Raw genomic sequence first — 23504 nt, 5'->3', positions numbered from 1 at the left:
GAGGTAGTGGCTGAGGCTGACAGATAAAGAAAGGAGTGAAGCGAAGGCGGGAAGGAAGGAGAGGTTGGAGGAGATAAAGAGGAAAGATGGAGCTCCACAGGTTTCCTCTGAGGCTATAGCCGCGGCTGCGTAATAGAGAGGAGTGCGGCGACGGAGCGGGACAATCAATCTGCATGTACGGGTTAGCGCGTTGTGTTAGCTGGGAAATGAGACGACAACACGGCTCAACACTGCGGGGATTAACGGCACTGGTGACAGACGCACTCTGGCTTTTCTTTTTCTTTTTTTTCTTTTTTTTGCAGGAGATATAACCTGCACCTATCCATGCATGGGGACGGGGGAGGAGGGGGAGGAGGGTGTGTATGTGAGACAGGATGAAGCGAGGGCGGTGACAGACGTACCACTTCCCGGGAGAGGAACGCCTCCTCCTGACGTAAAACCAGCAGCCCCACGGCTCCGCCCATGGGCGTGGCCCGGAGCAGAGACACCACCTCCTCCTGGGTCCGCCCATTCAGGTCCACGCCATTCACCTGAAACGACAGGCGCAGACGCCGGGTTGAGTCCCGGACAAGACGCAGGTGAGAAGCTTCTGCGCCGGATCAAATAAATCAGAAACCCAGCGCTGGGCAGGTTGATCCTGTATGCAAATGGTTTGCAGAGTGGGATGACACAACCCCAAAAGCTGTTGCAAGCTGCACAAGATAGACAGAACATGTTGCAGGGGTTTCATCACAAGTCGTGTGATGTCCATATAACTGTCACCTTAAATGAATGAAGTCAGGACTGTTATAAACTCTGCAAGAAGAGACAAGCGAGGGCCGAGAGAACAAATCATTATTTTATCGCAAAATCTTTGGTTGATTAGACATTTTTTTTATATATACGTACACATAGATACTTTTTTCCCCCACAAATTTAAATTTTTTAAGTACACATTAACACGAATCCAACATATTTTAGGCAGAAGACGATATCACTCAGTCAGCTGTCAGAGCGCTGCACTAGCTCAGACCTGTCAATCTAAACCTCCTGCACACAGTAGGCCCCGCCCCCATTGCTGCTGAGCCAATCAGGAGGCTGCATATTACACGCTGACTCTCTCGGGTTTCTCGGAATTGGCCGAGAGCCTGTTCAGTCCCCGGGTTAAGTAACAGAAGCTGCAATATTAGCAGAAGAGAAGCTAACAGTGCGATAAATGACAATAATATTTATTATAAGCACTAGACCGAGTTTAATGTAGAACACATATAGTAGCCTACTTAATCTCTCCATTAGTTTGCGGGTCCTGAAAACCCCCGGCCACCGGACTACAACACTGTTCTTGTTTCTCGGTTACTGTTCTGTGATTTGTCAGAAATTGGAAGTGGGCGTGGTTAATGCGGAAACGCCCACTAATTATTCCTTGGTGGAGATCTTCGTACTGTGTGTGGGTGCATGATGAATGCACGACCTGACCAGAACGTTCTAGAAAACAAATGTCTCACTTCTTGCAGAGTATGTCACAAGCACTTTGAGTTCAGCTGATCGCAGCATGTTTGACAAGTTAAAGGAGATTAAAGAGACTAAAACCACGTGCATCATAGCTGCATTAGCTCCACCTGTGAACCGTTACGCTCACAACTCCTTTCGCTGTCTCACCTCCAGCAGCCGGTCTCCTGCCTTGAGGCGGCCGTCCTGGATGGCAGCTCCCCGGGGCAGGATGTTCTTCACGTAGATGGGCGCCGAGCCCCCGATGGGAACGTCCCGCGACGTGATGCTGAAGCCGAGTCCCTCAGGGCCTGAGGGCAGAAGAACATGATAGAATGTGTTCAGTTTCATCTGGAGGCGGGAGGAGCTCCTCTAAACTCTTTCATCAACACGTTCACATTCAGCTGCCGTGGGTTTTCCTGGATCTGACGCCAGAGAGGCTGATAATGCGGCTCCGAGTTAAGGACGGCGTCGGGAGGATGGATGAGGTTCGGAGTCGAGCGGGGTTGTTTGATTACGACTGAAGGCTCGGAGGGGAACGTCGGAGTTATTTATCCAATCAGCGCCTCTCTGCTTTTATTAGAGCGCAGTCATATCTCAGAAACGAGGAGCGTCCCCTCTAATGGCAGAAGAAATAATTAAACTCGCCGTCGATGAGTGAGGCTGCTGTTTGAGCCTGTGATCGATGAACTGGTCTGATATGAAGATGAGAGGCGTCTGATTCAGCCCAGGATGAAGGGTCGCATCAAACGCCGGCAAGATCAAGACGTTCCTCTTTTTATCTGGCAGCGTAGGTCTCTGGCGTTTGCAGCAGCAAAGAGTTGGCCCTCGCTCGACTGGGGCTGATCTGTGCGAATCTACAACATTAACAAACGGCTCAGTGTGGACGCGGGGGGACGTCTCATTAGCCGTTTTAGATATTTGTCTCCTCCGAGACGTCCCGGTAGAGAAGCTCTCATTTCTGTGTCTCTTTCTACACGTCTAGGAAGAACACAGAGGGATCAGCCACAACATTATGACACGAGACGTAAATAACATCTTGTTGCAATTCAATGAGTCGCAACTGTTTTGGAGGCACAAGGGTCATAATGGGACTGGTCATAATGTTATGCCTGATCAGTGTAGATAATAACTCATGATATCTGGTAGTTGCAGCTCCTCACTTCTGCTGCAGTGACCTGTTCCATGTGTAATGTAGCAGGACACTGTCACATTGGTTTTTGCAGCTCAGCTCAGGCACAAACACTTGTACGATGGTTTTAGGACAATTCATGATTCATTCAGTGCCTTTGTATAAAAACGCAGCTACTTTAATGAAAGACTAAATTGCTGCATCTGCACTTGGGAATCATGTTTCCACAGAGTCTGATCAGAAGGACGACAGGAGATTTGCAGAGGACCAGCAGTCAGTTGCTGATTGGACTCTGCTCAGATTAAACCTGAACGATGCAGCTGAGCGAGGCAGAAAAACAAACGCCCCTTTTCCATTTCCCTCTGGAGAGACGCCGCCCGATTGCCCCACTTTAGAAGACGTGTAAAAGTTTCCTGCGTGTGACCCCTATCCGGAGCGCCGCGTGTTCCTCCTTAATGTCCGCATTCCCAGCAGACAAACAAGCTATTTCCCATTAGCAGCCGAGTGAAAGACAGGAAACGAGGGTAAATCCCGCGTCCCGTCAGCGCGCAGCTCAAGTAGGCTTACGGTGAATAATTAAAGGAGGGCACGCTGCATACTTTCACAAGTTCAACTCCAGGACTAACACGGTGGGAACGCCGGAGCAGCTCCTCCTATGTCAACATCACACCTTGCACTCTGATTCAGATCAAGTGACAACATGCTCTCCGGAGTAAAGGGACGGTTTTAAACTGAAAAAATTTTTTTAAAAGTATGCGGGTATTGGCCTTAATCCTCGCTGCCTCTCTGACCGAGCTGACGCTAAGAAAAAGCCAAACACTTAGCCATTCTGTTTCACATCCGCTACCTAATCCCCCGATTGATGAGCCAATCAACATCCCGCAGGCGGCGGAGTCGCGGGTATTATGCCCACCGGTAAACGCTCGTCGAGTTCCTGGCTCTAAACAGGGAGGAGGAGGATCTTTAAAACTCTCATTAGCCTGATTAAGACACATCCAAGCGGTTTCCTGCGCAGAACGAGATTCTCTGATTGATTCTGATGCTCCCCGGGATTTGCGAGGAGACCGGTGTCTGATTCAAGAGCACAAACAATGCGGGGAGTTTAATCTGCGCCCAAAGCCGCGGGCTTAAGTCGGTGCTCCAAACAAAACAGAGGAAAAAAAAAACGGCCTCTCGGGAACCGCCGCTAATCCCCGCAAGTGTCTGCTCCAACAACAGCAAACAAAAAGGTGGAATGAGAAGGGATAACATCTTAGACTGTGAACATAACGGATCTCCTGTCACATCATGCGCAGGCTGCAGTGTTCTCTTTTTTTTTTTTTTTTCTCTGGGTAATGCAACGAAGCGGGGAGACAAGAGAGAGAAATGAAAGAGTAAACGGAAAAAGCGGTGAGTCAGGATGGAGGCAGCAGCTGGGCATTTTTATGTTTTGTGCTCTGGCCCGGCTCCAGTCCCATAAGAGAGGACAGACCTGGGTGAAAACGTCAGCGGGCATATGGCGCAGACCTGTCACACTCTCCGCCGTGGCTTTTGACGGCGCGCGGGGACCGGCCGGCTGCTTAGCAACAAGCGCTCCGGTACCCGAGACCTGGCAGCGACACCTGGAATCCTGTTGGCCGACGCCGGCGGCACCTGTGCCAGCTGTCAGTCAAAAAGCCTGCGCCGGGGAGATCGTCCCGAAAGTTTTACCCCTCTGCTCCCGTCCACCTGAATCACCGGGGTTTTCTAACGCGATGCTCTCTTCTCCCGGCAGCCTGGGAAACTCTACAGGCTCTTAAAAACCTCTTGTTTATTCAGTTGAAATACAAAGGCTCAGAAAATACACAGTTTTTATTTTTCCTTCTTTTTTTTTTGCAAAGCATGAAGGGACCCTCAGGGAGGTATCACATGATACTTCAAAGACAAAAATGATGTAAGACAACATGTAGAGACTGAGACAAATTAGTTTTTTTTTCCCCACAACAAGAATAAATAAGTTCTCTGGTGCTCTAGGTCTTCTGATAGCTCCATTCAAGGTTTACCGAATTAAGAAACCAAAGGAAATGAGCCTAAAGAAATGAAATATTATATTATATAACACTGAACAGCCATAACATTATGACCACTGACAGGAGAACAGTGAATAACATTGACCATCTTGTCACAATCCAGTGTTCTGCTGGGAAACTATTGGACCTGGTGTTAATGTGGATGTTACTTAGACATGTAATTTTCCCACCTAGACCAGACCAGACAGCCCCCACCCCACAGCAATGACACAAAAACGCTATAGGAACAACTAAAAAAAAGAAGAATAGGACAACTAGGCCGCCACTAAAAACATTGTTTTGCTTTGTTTTTCTCTGATGAGTCAAACTATTCTGGAGGCACAAGGGACCTAACCCTAACCCTAACCCTCACAATATTAGGAAAGTGGTCATAATGTTATGGCTGGTTGGCGTAATAAAACTGATTTTGTCGTTTCGCTGTGTTATTAAAAATGGAGAGATTCATAAAAAGTATTAATTCATTCCTTGTGACTGGTCGGGTGCAATAGTGGTCATAATGTTTTGCCTATATATATATATATATATATATATATATATATATATATATATATATGCTATATTGTCAACACTGTAACTCCTCCTCTCATGAATATGAACATTACCTTTCTTTAGCTGGATGTTGAGCCTCTTCCCGACCTTTTTCGTGTAGCCGCCCGTCGGGGTGGAGTTCAGCGCCCTCTGGGGCGACTGCGTTTGTCCCGTCGGAGGCTTGGCCGAGGAGACGGCGGGGTGGCTCAGGGGCGGGTAGCCGCCTTCGGCCGGGTCCGGGTGAGCGTGGGATGGGCGGTGGGGGTGGGCTGCGGGTGGGGGTGCTGAGGGTGGGGGTGCGGGTGCGTCTGCGAGCCGTGCCGGGACATCCTGTGCGGGGTCCCGTGGTCGATGATGATGCCGCCGCCGCCGCCGCCGCCGCCGCCCAGGGACTCGGGGCTGAAGCGGCCCGAGGCGTACGCCGGGTTCCTCTCGGCGTGGGACAGCTGCTCGTAGTGGGCCTTCATCGACGACGGCACCACATGGAACATGATGACGGGAGAACGCATGGCCTGACGGAACATGTTCTGGGCTCTGGGACGGAAAAGAGAAAGAAAGACGATTAGTCGTTTCAAACCTACACTCCACACTTATCCAGCCTTTCTCCTAGAAACTTAGTGGAGCCCCCCCCATCACCCCACCTCCATCACCACCACCACCACCCCGATGCCTCTCCACACATTCATCGCTATATATATAAAACCCATCTTCGCCCACCTGAACGTTCTGACATGTTAATTAATACTTCCTACCAGCGTGAGTGGCTCTAAAAAGAGAACGAACACCCCTCCTTCCTTCCTTCCTTCCAACTACATTTCCATCACATAATCCGCTCATCTGGCTGCAGATGAAGGGGTCCCTCTATCAGACGGAGAGTTCGCAGGAAAATCCTCCTCGTGCGCAGAAGGTGTGAACGGAAACTTATGTCGTCTGTCATCACCCTGTACATGCGGAGCCTTGTTAGCGCCACCTGTTTCAATAAATCGGGCTCGGGCTCGGCTCTTCCTCCGGCCCCATCGACAGCTGAACGGACATGAATGGGGGTTGGTGGGGAATGGCTGGGACCCCCCCCTCCCTCCCTGATTGACGGCGAAAAACTTGACCCGTTTTCCCAGCCGCTAACAACCCTCCGACTTGTCACGGCATCTTTGGAATTTCACGGCGGATCGAGTGTCAGGTGCAGTCTGCTGCCTTATAAAAATACTGTTAAATGACAACTGTTGCACTGATGCGCCCCTCACAAAAAACTTCAGGCTCCAGGGGCGGGGGCGGGGGCCGTCTGGGGCCGTGTCGTCAGATGGGAAATAGCGCTTTAAATTTTTCATATTTTAACTTAAACTATTGAAACAACTTGGGGCGTGGAACTGCAGTGACCTGAGGAACAAGCACAGGGACTTATTTGTTTATTTATTGCGTTTTTGCCCTTTCTGCATCGTATAGACCTCAGAAAATATCATATAAATCTAATAATTATCTGACAACACTGCAAACACCAGTGTCTCCCCTTTCCCCTGCGCTGAAGACCATGCAAAGTCATTTTTTTTAATACTGATTACACACTGAAAACCTCCAATTTGTCACTAAACCTCCTACTTTCTGTTTCCTGAACGAGGTCATCTCCGTTGTGACTCCCATTGTATTCGACTGGTAGCAACACGCCAACAACAAACCACAATTATTACACAGGAAGAACACGAAGGGTGTTTCTGTTCATCTAGGTGAACAAATCCTTTAAATCCCCGCACCTCCCTGTTGACTCCCATGGGAGAGCGATGCATCATCGTTATATATCTCTAGTGGTCATGTGTGGGCGGCTCCTCACAGAACAGAGGCTCTTACATAATGTGCATCACTTTGGCTTCGGATATTACATCTGAAAACGTATTGCTTTGCTCGATGTACACGCTTCATGCACCGTACAGGGTCTAGATGATGGGTGAGTTCGGTTAATGAGAGATGTGAGCAGCACTGAGAAGGCAGAAGCTGTGGATGTTAGGTTTTACTCCCCACTGAAGGGAAGAGGAAGGAGCTAGAGGAGGAGGAGAGTCGGGCGGAGCTGTTACTGAAACACAGGGGAATAAAGGCTGAGAGGAGAGCGGGAGCTGCTGTGACCTACGGGAGCTGAGTGAGGAAGGGGGTTAGCTTAGCACGGTGACAGGCGGCAGAGGAGCCTGTGCGCCGGCAAGACAAGCAGAGGAGGGTAAGAAAAGCCATGAGGATAAGAGCTGAAAGAGTAGTTAGGGTTTAAAAAGAAGCGGCCAGTCACACAAGAAGTCCGGGGACCATCGTTAGCCGAGCGGTGGCCCCGCTGAGAGCTGCAGCCTTACTGTTCAAAGCGGATGTTTCTCAGGTCTCCGTTATTGATACGGACGATACAGTCGTTCTCCTGGAACAGGCCCTGCTGCTCGGCCTTCCCTCCCCTCTCCAGACGCTTGACCAACAAGCCAAGAGTCCTGAAACGTTCAAAAGTTCACGTCAAAGAACATGCAGTGTCTCTGGATTTCAACGCAGCCGCTCGGCTTCGCTTTGCACCGTGAAATGTTTGAGCGGCGTCTTTAAAAGCTAAATGGAATCTTTTTATTTGGCGGCGAGCGCATGGCGGCGAGCGCATGGCGGCACGCTTCCGCCTTCTCTGGACTCCGAGAGCCGCCGCTGCCGTGGTCGACGGGCTGCCCGACGATCAGTCCGAGTCGTTTTAATGAAAAGCCGTTTGGTTTCTCGGCCTAATCGCTGCCTCGGCTTCCTCGCGTGGAACCGGAGCGCCGTGTACAGTGTGGTCCTGTCATTTGCATCATCAGCGTAGCAATGAGGCTTATGAGAGAAAGAATCACATCGGGGGCTTTAGGGGACGTGTGGAGGAGGAAGCCATTCAAAGGCAATCAACACCCGCTCTAGCTCTGCTGGGATTGATGCTTTGCATGTGTTAATTTTCTAACCCTTTAGACTCTTTTTGTCCTTTTTCTCTGAGCAAAAAATAAATAAATAAATAAACAAACAAAGTGCTTTCAGGGAGCGACAAAAAGCAGCACCATTAGACTTTGATCGCACTGGGTTTGAGAGGAGCTGGTTTGTGGCATCGTTGCTCTGGTTTACAGGCCGTCGCCCTGTAATCTGGTGTGGAAAACTGGCTTACGCCTCCCCGCACGGCCGCAGCGAGCGGCTGAGTTCACCTGAAAAGGCCATTCGGTGGATTAGAGCCCAGAGTTTGAGAAATAAAATCAACTACGGCCGGGAGAGACGCCTCAAACCCTAATCGAGTCGTCTTCGGTACGAGGAGCGTCGCAGGTAAACCGGGGTTGGATCTAAGCTTCAGTACTCGCCCTCGCTCCGGGGCTTCTAATTCAATATGAATGGGAATGAGATTACAGAGAGGGCAGAAAAGTTCAGGAGTTAAAAAAAAAAAAAAAAAAAAAAAGTTCAGGAGACAATTCGGCTGATTGAATCCGAGCGAGAACACAATGTGATTTGCCGTGGGAACGGAGGGGCCACTTCTCTGATGAAAGCCGAGGCATCTTAATCACGGCGCGTAACGCACGGACTGACGTTTCCCCAATAAAAGAAAAGTTCGTTATAAATATGCTTTTAGGCTGATTGGGTCGAGCCGGTCGGACAAAGTGATACGATCTTGATTTAACAATAAAGTGCAGCGGAGAGTTTGGAGCGGGTGATGTTGTTTGCGAGCGCAGAGAAAGTTTAAAGGACGCCGGTGCTGCTGGCTGCTGGGGAAATTTCACTATAAAACGATATTAAACTGAAAATGAAGCTTTACACTGAACCGTACTTTAACCTTTAAAGGCTCAATGACTCCAAACTCAAAAAAAAAAAAAACGCCTCTCTGGAATCATTCAAACCAGATGTGAAATTCCTCTAATTCCTTCCCTGCTTTGTTCCATGTGTGCGCTCCTCCACGTTCCCTATAGACTGCTGTGTGTGTGTGTGTGTGTGTGCGTTGTGTGCACTGCTCAATGTACTCTTTGAATAATGTAAAACTGATGTGACAGCGGCCACAGAGAAATATGACTGTCACCTGCAAACCCTAAACAACGTGATTGATCGCTGTAAACGTCCAAATGGCTTCACGATGCCCACATGAAAACCCCTGTGTGTGTGTGTGTGTGTGTGTGTGTGTGTGTGTGTGTGTGTGTGTGGAGGAATGTCGGGTATGCGCGGGCGCATGTGTGTCGGAGGTGATTTTGCAGAACTCTACACAGTAAAACATTACAGCCTCATTAAATTATGTGAATGCAAAAGTTTTTGATGCTGAACTCAATTTAATTTAAAGTTTTCTTGACTTCCTGTGAGGTTTTTCTGTGTGGTCAGTGTTCATGTAACTCACGTCTTTAAGTTTTGAGTTCAAAAGTGATGGTTCGCATTTTATTTTTAGCATTTCTGTCTCAATTCTTTTCAATCACATAGAATTCTTACTATGAAATGAGGAGGTAAATGAACGGGTGGATTTTTGGAGCCGTGTCTCTGCCGGGGATGAATTTCAAAGTGGCTGTTTTTGGTGGATCAAATATTAATTTCCTCCGCTCTGAACGGGCTAAATTTCTGGCATGAGTTGGTTGTGGGTTGAATCTGTGTGAAGTTCACATGATTTTAAAACTTGCCGTAGTTGTCAAGGTGAGAAACTTTAAGCAGAAGCAAAAACATTAGTGCTCTCAACTTAAAAAGTGGCAAAAACATGGTGAAATGTATCAGTAAATACAGAGAAAACTGGGAAAATATGGATTATCAGATCAAATTAAGCACAACTGGAGTCAACATGATCCATATGAACTATTAAATAACAAATGGTCCACAAACATTGACATGTGGCCAGAAATCAGGTCTCCTGATATTTATATGGACCTGATTTCAACACCAGGAAAATACACAATATACTAAAGTATGAGCTTTCCTTTTGGTTCTTTATACAACACAGCTCCAATGGCTTTGTATTAGAGTATTCCCTTATTTGGAAAAGTGGATTAGCCTCAGTTTCAGTTAGTTTCAGTTCATTTCAGTTATGATAAATGTAGCTAAATAAAAGATGCTAAGAGTTTTACTGAGAAGTGACGTTAGCCAAACAAATATGCAGAATATTCTGTTTTTTGGTTTTTATATATTGTTGAAACTGAAATGTAACCATAACCGTAACCATGGAGACTTCAGCTCGCTGTGACGGTCATACCCTCTATAGTCAAACTGATCTTAACTTGGAATGAGGTGAAAATAGTGAGGAATAATGAGTTCATTCGACGAGATAAAATCATTTTTACCTAGTGAGTTGTTTTAACTCTTAATATCAAGTTAAAACAAGAAATGACCATTAGTTAGAACGTTTTCTTCAAGGTTGAGTTTACGCACATTTTTAAGGCTCATTTCTAAGTTTTACCGAGAATAAAGCTCAGAAACTAAATTCAACACATTTCTTTGACAAGTCGAGAGCTAAAAAAGTTAAGTGGGTAATTTTCTTTTTAATTTTAAAACTCTAAAAGCTGTCAGGGTTGTACTACGCTGGACTAAAAGTGAAAAGGTTCGCTGAAAAAGGAGATTAAACACGGATCTTTCCCCACACACAGCCAGCAAAGTGATTCAGTAATATTTATATGTTGCATTTTAAACTATTAATCCTTTCCTGTGAAGCTTAAGCACAAAAGTAATGATTTCATGTCATTTCACTGGTTCTTTTTAGACGTGTAAAAGCTCAATAAAGCCTGTTTGATGAGCACTGAGCCTGTCTACATATATTTTATTTATTTTGTTTTACCTGCGGTCCCTCCCACTGAAAGGCACCACGTGGATCCCCAGGGGCCCACCGTCGTTTGACACCTCCACCAGTTTCACAATGTCTCTGGGAGACGGACGGATGGCGGAGAAACCGGGAGGTGGGTGGGATGGGATGGGTGTGGGGTCGGTGGGAAAAGGGTGAGGAGTGGAGAGGAGAGGGGGTGACACCATGTGGGCAAAAACAAAAACAGGAAGTGAGGCAGTGGCAGAAACGAAAAACATCATGAAGACACACAAGCAACGGAAAAGAAGGGTGGGGTGGGGTGGAGGAGACAAATAAAGAAAACACAATAAAAAATAGTGCAATTAAAATAAGTCAAAGACATGTAAGGGACAACAAGGAAGGGTTTTAAAAATCCTCACACACACTTTATGTCTTTAAAGGGTTTAGAAAGAGAAGTGAACTTTAGGTAAGACTTCAAAATAAAGGCTGGAATGATGCTACGTGTAGGTGAGTGGCTGGAGTCATATTTACATTCTTTTATTTTTGGATGGATGGACTGGGTTAGGAAGTCAAGAACAGACTGAAAGAATCAGGAAGCTGAAATCAATTTCACCCCCTTTGACGGAGCAAACCACTTTTTCAGAAACTGAGTTTATCTGAAGAGGAATCCAGGAAGTTCAGAACTTGGTGTAAATGCACAGCCGGGCTTACGAAGGAAGAACGAGGAGAAGCTTCTTGATAAGATGTCAGCTCAATCACATAAAGACTTGAAGGCTGACGCTTGAGATTTGGAAAGGTGGACCAGGCTGGTCTGCGTGGATGCACGAGCACATCTTGGTCCATCTCTTTTTTAGCATGTCCTTCGACCTTACGTGCAGATTTGCATGTTTGTCTTTTTTTTCTTACTGAAAGCCGATTACGAGCGTTGACGTGCTAAAGGAACACACACAGCTGGGAAACAATGACACAAAAAAACCTGACGGGTGCATCTCCAGTGAAACCCCACACAGCATTTTCTATGCGGGTAAACACTGCTGATGACACCCTTTGACTCTTTAAAAGCAGAAAACACAGTTACAGCTATTTGCTTTTTTTTTTTTTCCCTTTCCCCTTTAGTCTGTGAAACATCTCTGCATATCTCTGCATATTTAGCAAGACGCCAGATCGGATCCACTCACAGCTTCGACACAATGACTATGATTAGCTTGGGGGGGGGGGGGGGGGGGGGGGGGGGGGGGTGGAAATGGGCCCCTTGTTGACAAGTAAAGAGGACGGAGAAGCTACAGTCTCTGGGAAATCACAGGAATAATAACAACAACAATAATAATAATACTATACCTGCATATTAAACTGGAGGCATGCAACAGGAAAAAAAAAAAATAACAAAACAAAACACGGTTGTTAATAAGAGGAGCTGAATGGGTGAGTGCGTGGGAGAGCTCTGATGGCGAGACCGCGATCATTTTTTTTCACTTCCCACAAAAGAGAGTTATGTAAATGAAGATGTGCAGCTGAAAATTAGATTCTTTTTTTTTTTTTTTTGTGGAACAAACAAGCTCGGACTTCAACGTAGAACAGGCTCCTCTGTCTTTTATGATGTGAGGACCAGACAGATTTAACCTGGAAAACCTTCAAGGGAAATTATGGTTAAAAAATAGGGGTGGGCATGGGAACGACTTCATGATACGTATCACAATACGATACATATCACGATACGATACATATCACGATACTTGAGTCACGATACGATACATTATTCCGATATGTTATTACAATATTCTACATAGTTCACTGAGAAATTTTAAATGCAGCTTAAAATACACATTAAATTTATGTGTACATCACGTGACAGTGATAAATCATTGGACCAATTGAGCCCTAAAACAATATTAATCCTTTTCATCCTTGAATTCTAATTTACTGCACCTGTACAGAAAAAAAGTGGCGGTGGAGGTGTGGAAGTCGTTCACAATTGGCTCAAAACGTGACTTTTCCTTTCAAAATTGGAAGAAAAAGTATCATGATATGTTGCCATATCAGTATTTATTCCCACCCCTCATTAAAACAAGTTCATTTTTCAGGTGTTGCCTTTGTGATCTGTGAATCAGGCAGTAACTAAAAGAGAGTATCCTGGATTATAACATTCCTTCCAAAGACAAAATGCCTGTTTCTATTTGGAAAAACCTCAAACCAGAGGACGGGTGAGTATCAGAATTTGCATCCAGACTCCTTCAAATTCCTCTGCTGCTCTCTGGTGTGAGTAGGCGTTGGTTATTTGAGTGTTATTTGAGCACAAAAGAGTGAAAAGCTGATCAGTGACTTACTCTAGCGACCTGACGGCGGCGTGGTCCATGCAGGAGTCGGCTCGGCCCACCGGCTCGATCCTTCCGTTCTCCTCCTGTCTGGCCTCTTCCTCCTAGAACGACACAAGTTGACGGACTATTATAGATAATGAATTACAACCGGTGAACATCTTTATCACCACAACACACTGAACAGGAGAGAGGCTAGCGGCACACGAGGAGTTGTTGCGGGACGACGAGCAACAGAACGGTTTCCACCACTAGATTCATGATGCCGACAGCTCGGTCCATTTTCAGGTTCCGCTCGATTTGATTCGGAAACATTTGCGGCGGGGCAAATACAACAAGGTTACCCAGGCAACCTGAGCCTGGAACATCCACTAGCCACCAACTTTAAACGTATTAGCAATAATGCATTGGTTTTAAATTGCGCTTTTCCATTTTAGATGCTTACAACTTGCATTATTCATTCGCTCACACACTCACACCCTGGTGGTGGTGAACTACCTCAGCAGTCACAGCCAATCCACGCCTACGGCCTCTCTGACCACCACCATATATCACTCATTCATGAGCTGCTGCTACTTTTAAGTACTATGGGCAACAAGCTAAACAAGCTAATCCTGTTAGAGTAAATCACCATAAAGCATCCATCTAAACCAGGGGCCACATAAAGGTCAGTTTCATTACAATAGCATAGTAACAACAACTTGTTTTTCATTTGTTAGTGCGAAACAAGTGCCTTATCTGTTGTTTAGTTGTGGAGTTCTGTCCACTCCTCTGGCTAAAACAGTGGACAAACTAGGAGTAAGATAAGATAATCCTTTAATTCTATCCTACAGTTGGAAACTCCCATGTTACAGCTGCGTATAGTTAAAAACAGTGCACAAGACGGGAGAAGTGAACATTAAATAAATACAAAAACAGCAATTAAATGCAGAATAGTCCCAAGTATGTGGTGTATGGTAGAAGGCTTACGGCCTCATGGCGGCAGGAAGGAAGGACCTGGAGGTAAATACTCCTTCACGCAACATGGTTACAGCAGTGTTGGGACACAGCGGTTAAAGTCCAGTAAAGACCCTCTGGTGGGCTGGTTTTGGCCCACAGGTCGTACGTTTGACACCCCTGATCTGAATGATCACGTGTGGAATAAGAGTTCCAATGCAAACGAATATCAGCAACTTCCAACCACGGCTGGATATTCATGCTTCCTGACAGAGCGTGAGCTGCTTTCCAGTTTTCCTTCTCGAGAAAGAAAATAAATGAAAACCAGTCTCTCCCTGTCTCTGGTTTTACACAACTTTTTTTTTTTTTTTTGCAATTCCACCCATCTCTATGTCAGATTGGACACTCTTGATCTTGACCATGACTTGGCCAGGAACAAAGTGAATTCAGAACTGCAACGAAAATGCTTCGCGAGGCTTTCATGACCACACGATACATGGAGTAACAGCTGCTTTAGGCTTCAAGCCCTCGCTAACCCCAACGCCGTAGTTGACGGACACCTCCCCAGAAATGTCGCACATATCAAGAGCTGTGATTGGTCCATTTGGTAGAAGCTTGGTAGTGGTAAAGATGGAACACGTTGAGGAAAGATTAACTGAGGAGGTTCGTAGATACAATCATTTGTGTGACTCATCTTTGGCGGAATTTCAGTTTCAGCCGCCATTGTTGAAAGTGAAGCAGGAAGCAGAAACAAAAATGAACCCAACTGGCAAAAAAGGCCCAATCTGATGAGCGCACAAGTATAAATGCCTAGTCCCAGCGTAAAATGGTTGTACTAATCCATCGTGTCACCAGGTTCCAGGCCTACAACTCCCCCCCCGGGTTGTTTCTCGACTTCCTGTTAGCACGTAAACCACGCTCAATACTCCGACCGGTACCGATCACCAGCTTAGAAGAAGTCGCAAACCTGACGAAGCCGAGAGGAGCAGACGGGAGGAGGCCTTCCGCAGGTATAAAAATACATGCCCTCAAAGAAAGTCTTCAAAAAGACATCTCCTTTGTTCTCCTCTAGTATTAACTGAGACCACTTGGTGTGTGTGTCTCTTTGAACAGCCAAGTTCAAACTCATGACACCGACACACAAACACACAGAGATTGAAGAGGAGAAAAATGAGAAGCCGAGAAAGAAGGTCATTAAAATTTCAGGGCGACACCGGAGAGGAGAGAGGAGAGAGGAGAGACGAGAAGCGAGAAGCAGGCAGGCCTCCCCGGCAACAGGCCTCATCAGTATGAAAATGAGCCCGCCGTTACCGTGGCTGCCGTGCGGTTGCCATGACACTTCTGGCGCCTGGAGGACATACAGCTGCAGGGCAGTTCATGAGTGTGAGCATGTGTGTGTAACAGCGCGCACGGACCGCTGCCATCTTTTAATTTAGGAGTCGAATCCACAGTCGCGGTGAAAACAGAAGTAGACTAGAAATGATCTCCTGACAAAATATGACACTTTCCAGATGACGGAAAAAAAAAAAAAAAAGAGAGACATGATAATTAATGATTAACCAAAGTTTGATTGAGTGATCAACAACAAAATATTCTCCTGTCATCATTTATCTGCTTCTGACTCCGGGTGTTTGCTTGGGTTAGATTACAGAGTACTGAGATACACCGATCAGGCATAACATTATGACCACCTTCCGAATATTATCTAGGAATGGACACGGACCTTCTGAGGGTGTCTTGTGGTGTTAGCGGGGGGGCCTCTGGGTCTTATGGGTGGATCATCCCACAGATACTTGATCAGTTTGGGATCTAGTGGATTTGGAGGCCAGATCAACACCTTGTGCTGTTCTTCGTGTTTTTGTTTTTTTGTTTTTTGAGTTATTCCTAAATTGCTGGGGATGGTCGCTGCTATCAAAGAGTGTCATTTCTATGGGGTGGGGGGTTCTACATGTCTAAGTAACATCCACATGAATCAATACCAGGTCCAAAAGTTTCCCAGCACAGCACTGAATTGTCACGAGATGGTCGATGTTATTTACTTCTCCTGCCAGCGGTCATAATGTTGTGGCTGGATTTAATATATTTGGTTTATTTTGTTGTTAGCCTTTGTCTGTCTTCAAATTGAAGTCATGGAGCAATGTCAGATCCGGTGGGTCTTGTTAAATTTAATCAACAACATTAATAAACATGACCTGGACTAAAACAAACTCACGAATGAACTCCATCAGCCACGTTTCTGCAGCCGAGCCCAACGTGAAGGAATGAAAACATTTCTGCTGCTGCTTCCATCTGCCTTTTATTGAACACATAGCTGCAACAAATTCATACCTTTGCGTGGAATAATATGCTGCGAACACACGGATGAATCTAGGAACGCTGAATAGTTCCCGCACCGTCAAAAGACGGCTTTATTCCGTAAACGCCTCTACGAAAGAACATAAAATTCTTCTGCCTTGATGTCTTGGCATCAGATTGGAAACTACAAGCACATGTGGGAAAACTATAAAGAAGCCTGCTTTCCAAAAGACTTTCCATTCCAACATTTTTTTTTTTTTTTTTTAACGGCATCATAAACGACTTCTCCAAAAAAAAAAAAAGAGAGAATACGAGCACATTTGTAAAGAGGACATTCCCTAAAAGGGTCTTTTAACATTGCCAACAATGTGTTCGACAAGACCAGTGCAAGCCCATGATTTATTCACTCCTACAGCGCGAGAACTCCTCTGCTGAACGTACGGAGGAACGTGTGCACGCGGGAAAAGAGGAAGAGGAAGTCCAGCGGATAAACACGTCCAGAGCTATTCAATATTCATCAGGAGGACATCAGAGGAGGAGAGGCGCCGCTATCTGAGGAGAGGCCGAATGAGATCTGCATTCATCGCAGAAGCTTTATTTCAGAACGCGCGTCCTCCGAGGACGGCGTCTACGGCCGGACCGAGGAGAGGAGGCTGCCGTGTCGAGCACGAGAGCATGAATGAGGAGCAAAGAATATTAAAGCTGAAGTACGTGAAGGAAATTAAAGGAAAACAGAGATAATTATTCAATTATTCAACCGAGTCCGTGGATTCAGTGATCGGGAGCAGATGGCGTCGTCATGGGAACGCTACCAGGGGTCTGCTGGAAAATGTTTAACTCCATCTACAGATGTATGTCCTGTGATGTGTCTGGATGCTTCGGGACGAGAGGACGAGACGAGAAAACACTAAAAGAGGAACAAGGAAAGAAAACAAAAGATGAAACAGACAGAAGAGACGAGACTGGGACAAGAACAAAATGAGAAGTAAACACGAGATGAGAGAAGAAGATCGAAGAGTCGAAGACAAGAGAGAATGGAGGAAGGAAAGGAAAGGAAGAAGGAAGGGGACAGAAGAGACAAGATTAGGACAAGAACGAGAGAAAAAATGAGAAGAGAATTAAAGACAGGATGAGGAAAGAATGAGATGGGAAAACGGAAAGAGAAAAAGGAGATGACAGAGTGCTAATAAAAAGAAAAAGAGACAAGAACAAGAGAAAAAAAATAAGAGAATTAAAGACAGGATGAGGGAAAAGGAGATATGCAAGAAGGAGAAAGGAAGAAAAGAAAGAATGAGATGGGAAAAGAAAAGAGAAAAAGGAGATGACAGAGTGCTAATAAAAAGAAAAAGAGACTAGAACAAGAGAAAAAATGAGAAGCAAGAGTGAGACAAAAAAATGCAAAGAGAAACAATAAAGAGAATGAAAACAGAAGAGAAAAGAAAGAACAGAAAAGAAAACAAAGAAGGAACTTTTTCCCAGATAAACATTAACAGTTTGATTGACAGCTGGAGCCATCAACTCTTGCTTTACTTCCTGACCCGACCACAGCATCGAGACGTCGCCCATTCCCGTTCCTGCCGAGTAAAGAGCGATGGACGGCCTCGTTAATAATTCACGGCTCAGTGTGGGGGGTTAATGGCTGGCAGGCAGGCAGACAGGCGGGCAGGTACCAGGACGAGAGGACGAGAGGACAAGAGGCCCGACACGTTTTCCAGCCGAGTCATTGTTTGTTTCCTGGACGTGGAGAGTCTGAGGGAGAGGATGAGGCTGAGGCCAGTTCTCAGACCCGGGGGCTCATTAAAGATTAATGGGAGAATCCATCGGGGCCTGTCCTTTCTATCTCTCAGACTAAATGAAGTGGTCTCCGCCTGCTGTGCACGTACACATGTGTTTGTGTAGTGGGGAGAGGGTGGGGGGGGGGGGAGTCAGGCTGCACTTTAATGAAGTGGCTGCCCACTTCCCCTTTTCCTGCCACTCTGACCACTTTGCCACCAACATACTGATGCTTTCATACGTACGGGAGACGGCCACGGAGACGAGAGATATTCCATACCACTGATTTCATTTGTGATACGATACCGAGAACAATTCAGGCTGGTATCGGCGATACTGATTCGATATCGATACTAGCGTGTCTGTCAAACCATAGCTTCATAAACAAAACTAGACATCAGAGTATTTTATTTATTTTAAACTCTGAAGTATACTGAGGTAGTGAGCTCATTTACTATATAGCCGAGCTAATACAACAATAGAAAAACCAAACAGAGACACAATCATACAACAAATGTGAAAACGTTGCTTCAAACAGTAAAAAAAAGAAAAAAAAAGTAAAATAACGACCATTAAAATAAATTATTTTATTCTGTATTGTGTTTTAACCTGAAGGTTTGTTGTGTTGCCACAACTGAACAGTTTAGTTACTGCAGTATCAAAAGTATCGATATTATATTTGAAAATCGATTTTAGAGCTTAAAAACCTGGTATCTTAAGTATCGATATTTCAGTATCGACCTACATATCACTAACGGAGAGCACACAGCTTTATTTGCAGCAACGGACCTTTCCTAGCAAAAAAAAAAAAGCTAAACAGAATAATTTAAAACGTGACAGTCAGCTTAAATAATTAAAATTTCCAACAATAGCATGATTCCCTGTAAAGAGTTTAAATCCTGATCTGTTTAAATATGAACGAGGCTTTTTGATCACCAGGGCTCACGATGAAGCCAACGACCTCGGTGACAGAGGTGACAGGAAGAGATGTGTCAACGCCAACGCCTCGACAACGATAATTAAGTCTGAGATGAAAAATAAAATGAATAAAAGCAGGATCGCTTAAAGTGATGCACATCACGCAGTTTTACCCAAACTAATCAGCATCGCGAGCTGAGTCCGTCATTTCCAAATACAACACGAGAGAAACGGTACCTGTAGAGCAGATGATGGCTTTAAGGATGGAAGATCAAGTTTTAACACCTACCACTACCACCACCATTATTACTACTACTACTACTGCTACTATTACAGTGTGTTTTGGTGGTACAATCTAATCCCATCTATAGATTGTTTGCTCTGAGACGTTTTTTTCTCATTCTGATTGAAGGTTTCAGGTCGACTGTTTACATATGATGTGATCTATTCTGATCTGATGTTTACATGTATCTCTATGTACTTTTAATCGAACAGGCGTTTTACACACGTGTAACATGTGCAGATCGATGAAAACATCTTGTGACTGATCAAAGATGGAGGTCTCTCGTCCAATCAGCAGCGGGTGTTATTGGTTTTACACTTGTATCATTAAAGCGACAGCTTGATTGGGAAAGTTCATGGGGTCATGTCCACTTTTACTATTGTGTTGTTTAGTCTTATAGGAGCTGGTCTTCAAAGTTTTCCAGCGGTTTCCGACTTTGTTCCAGGCGTCGGTCTATCCCAGCTTCAATGAATTTTTAATGGACCTTTTTAAACAAGGAATATTCTACCCCTGTGACACCAAATGAAATTTCATTCGGGCCTGTTTATTCCAAATTAGTTGTTTATATGGAGCATTTTTTATTCAGCTTGGGCTCCTAAACCCACTGTTATCAGAATATTAGTGTCCATGTAAACCCAGCTAGCATGTTGGGAAAGTTGTGTTATGTGGTAATATGAGGAGTATCTAAGTAGTAATGTGCCTGATGTAGCAATACGGTGTCAATCGGTGGCAGAGCCCTAAGAAAGACTGGCTGATTAAAACCCTGTTTGAGTATTTAGTGATGGCTTTTGGTTTTGGCTTTTCGATCCATTGCACCAGTTGGTATTAGTCTTTTGCATAGCCGCATCACGTTAAGGCCGACGCACTGTTTGGATGTTGGAGGACTGTACGCTCGCCTTAGTTGGAATCCCATAATCCATCACTGTGCACAGGCTGTTAAGATGAGACACCTGGTGGTTGGGTCAAATCATGGTGGGTGTCTGTGGTGTCTCTAAATACTGCAGGTGTGAAGGAAGCCTTACGGTAACAGGCGTCCCAACAAAACTTTACCTAAAACACAACTCAAACACGTGTTTAGGACGAGGAATTCTGACGGATTTGTGCCGATGCGTGTTTGATGCACAACATTCATTCACAAATAGACGCTTGTTTCTTTCTGCACCATCTTCAACGGTCACGAACAGCTCACACATGCACACTACCCACTCGAACACACTCATTCCCACACACACACGCACACACAGAGGGAGGCATTCATCATTGTTAACTGGTATCTCTCCAACAGAGCTCCATATGTCCACAAGCGGATGAAACAGTGAACCAGAGACTATAAATTAGCCTTAACCTTTAACCCCCCGGCCTGAAAGCCAACCACACACCATCTGCGCCTGAGAGAGATGAAAGTTAAAGATAGAGCTCAGATACTCTTCATAGATGAGGTCCAAAGAGAAGCAGAGAGGGCAGAGTGTGTGTGTTTCTCAAGTTCAACACAGCTGTTGCTAATGTAAGCTGATGTCTTTTTTTATCATTATTATTATTATTCCTACTCTTTCCTCAGAAAAAAATTCTCATACACACTGAAGATGATGAATCCAGAATGGTTTGGTTTGTTGGCATTAGTCCTGCTAGCTAACATCCGTGGAGAAACACACTTTTGACAAAATCACACAGACACAACACACTGATTTACAACAAATACCACTGGAAAAAAAAGAGAGAACAGCAACAAACCACTAATAGCTTCTGGGTCAGTGAGTGTGTGACCCTTTCAGGAAGAGGCAACCGCAAAAAAATATCTGTTTGCTCATGCGAGGTGAGACAACACACACACAAACACGCACGACTTCAGATCCAAAACACTCAGTGGAAACGCTGCGAAGGTTCATCCCCTGAATGGACTCATTCTACATTTCATCGTGTCAGGGGATGTAATGATCAAACATCACTGCACACGACCTCTGATGTCTTATTCATTGGAGGAGCCGCCGAGGTCAGAGATGCAGCGATACTGATGCTGGTGTAGGATGTCGGCCCCGAGACCGGCCGCAGAGTTCATCATCAGCAGCAGCTCCACTCATTATTAAGAGTCGTACTGGATTCAGTGTTTTGGTCGACACCGCACAGCAGCTGATAAATTTTTGACGCCGCCACGCTCGACACGGTCCAATCCGTCCCGACACGGAGACACGTGATTGATGTTGTTGCTCGTCTCCGTTCAAGACCACAATGCATCATTAAAAGCGAGCTTTCAATTACGGCAAACCCAGCGCTAATTCAATTAGTCTCCTTTCAAGACACTTTGATAATGGGATCCAGACGGGCGGACGGCGTCGTCAATAACCCGAGGATTCATCGAGCCGTGGGGACGTTATCAGAGTTTATATCATCCTGGCAGCCTGTCGAGGAGAGGAGGGTTGTGTGTGTGTGTTGTGTTTGTGTAAAGGGCATATAGAAGATAAAAAAGGAGGAAACAGGAGGATATTCTGATTCTGAATGTCCTTGACTTTACAGGATTACGGTGTGTGATTTCTGTCCTTGTTCTTTCCCTAAGGTCACCACTGGGATTCAAACACATTATTAATATTTCTCACACTAGTCCTGAAATGGTTTGTTCATGACGGATGTGTGGAAGGATTTCCCCGTATTGTGATGTGGTTTCCATTCTGGCGGTATCCTACTATTCTTCTCTGATCAATTAAGTATTAAACATTTATGTTTTATTAAGCTTTATTATTTTTAAAAAAGGCTAATTTTAACATTTTGGATTTTAGCAATCTTGAAATTGAATCTAAAATATTCCGCTCAATTGTTGTTGAGATGTTTTATCTAAGGCACGTTGCTGTGCTCAGACTATTTAGCTTTTATGTTGCCATCACAAAGACGTCAGTCAATGACCAGCTGGTACATACGCTTAGTTTCCACTTGCCTGCATCAACGTAAATAATTCTTAGTAATCCAAAGGTTGGAAACCGGTGGAGCAGAAAACTGTCACATAGAGCTGGCCTCTCCTGAATCGTGCTGATCAGCTGGTCGACAGTTAATTCGTTCAAGATCATTATGTCGTTAAAATATGTTCAGATTAGATGAAGATATAAAAGGAAATGAGCCTTTTATCTGAGCCCCGGGAAAACGCCACCTCAGTTTCTCTCGTCGTCCACTGGTTTGCTAAGTTTAACAGCCATTTGGGATAATACCAGCTCGTATTGCCATAGTTTCTACTTGAAGAATAGTCTGAAAAGCCACCAACGGAGGTCAGAGTAGTGCTTACACAAGTCCAAAAAGTAGGGCCTTAGCTGCTCACCAACAGACAGCTGTCCACAGTGGTGTGTAACATCTTTTGAACAGAGTGAAACGCTGGTGACATTTTTTAGGTGCAGGACTTTAAATACTGTCAATGGTCCAGTGGTGGAGAAAGGTTGGTTTAGAGACAAGGAGCTGGAGGTAGCAGAGTTGAAGAAGTTGAGGTTTGCTCAGAAAACGGTGGACAGGACCAGGAACGAGTACGTTAAAGCTCATGTCAGATGTTAAGGAGACAAAGTTAGAGAGGCCAGGTTGAGATGGTTTGGACGTTTTCCAGACCATCTCCAATGAGAAGGCACAGAGTTGAGGTTAGAGCTGCCAGACAGGAGGTCTATAGGAAGCCCAAAGAGGAGGTTTATGGTTGAAGCGACGGAGGACATGAAGGTAGTTGGTGTAAGAGAAGAGAATACAGAAGAGAAGGCAAAATGGAAGCAGATGATTCGCTGGGGCGATCCCCGAAGGGAACATCAACAAAGAAAAGACCGTTTTGTATTTCAATGCAACAACGAATCAAGAAAGTTTTTTTCCAGTTTTTATGTGGAATGATTCAACTGGTCTATAAAGGGATCTGACCTCGAAACCATCTGACACCTGTGGAATGAACTGAAACACCGTTAGCCAGACCTCATGACCCAACACTGGTCTCCAAAGTCAAATTGTCGTGTTATAGCCACACGGTAAAGACCATGGGTTCTGAATTAGATGTTCAAATGTTCGGTGTCTTCATAAAATGCTCCACATCCAGTCTCAGACGATGCAGAGGCAGCAGCAATATCAGTGTGAACAAAATGAGATT

The 23504-nt window shown here is 45.2% G+C and overlaps 1 protein-coding gene across 1 annotated transcript in view; it reads right to left on the bottom strand.

Annotated features, from left to right (window-relative positions):
* The window catches only part of LOC125011240 (partitioning defective 3 homolog), a 256960-nt gene that overhangs the window by 119844 nt on the left and 113612 nt on the right, over positions 1-23504 (bottom strand). The window contains exons 6-12 of the mRNA XM_047590347.1: positions 13216-13307; positions 10928-11011; positions 7503-7628; positions 5447-5709; positions 5250-5411; positions 1639-1778; positions 402-530 (exon numbers count right to left, since the gene is read on the bottom strand). Coding sequence (XP_047446303.1) covers positions 402-530; positions 1639-1778; positions 5250-5411; positions 5447-5709; positions 7503-7628; positions 10928-11011; positions 13216-13307 — 996 coding nt within the window. The remainder of the gene's footprint in view (positions 1-401; positions 531-1638; positions 1779-5249; positions 5412-5446; positions 5710-7502; positions 7629-10927; positions 11012-13215; positions 13308-23504) is intronic.

This window comes from Mugil cephalus, chromosome 7 (assembly GCF_022458985.1).
Source record: "Mugil cephalus isolate CIBA_MC_2020 chromosome 7, CIBA_Mcephalus_1.1, whole genome shotgun sequence".
NCBI classification, from domain to species: Eukaryota; Metazoa; Chordata; class Actinopteri; order Mugiliformes; family Mugilidae; genus Mugil; species Mugil cephalus.
The sequence above is the reverse complement of the archived record's forward strand: the minus strand, read 5'-3'. Positions and strand labels throughout refer to the sequence as shown.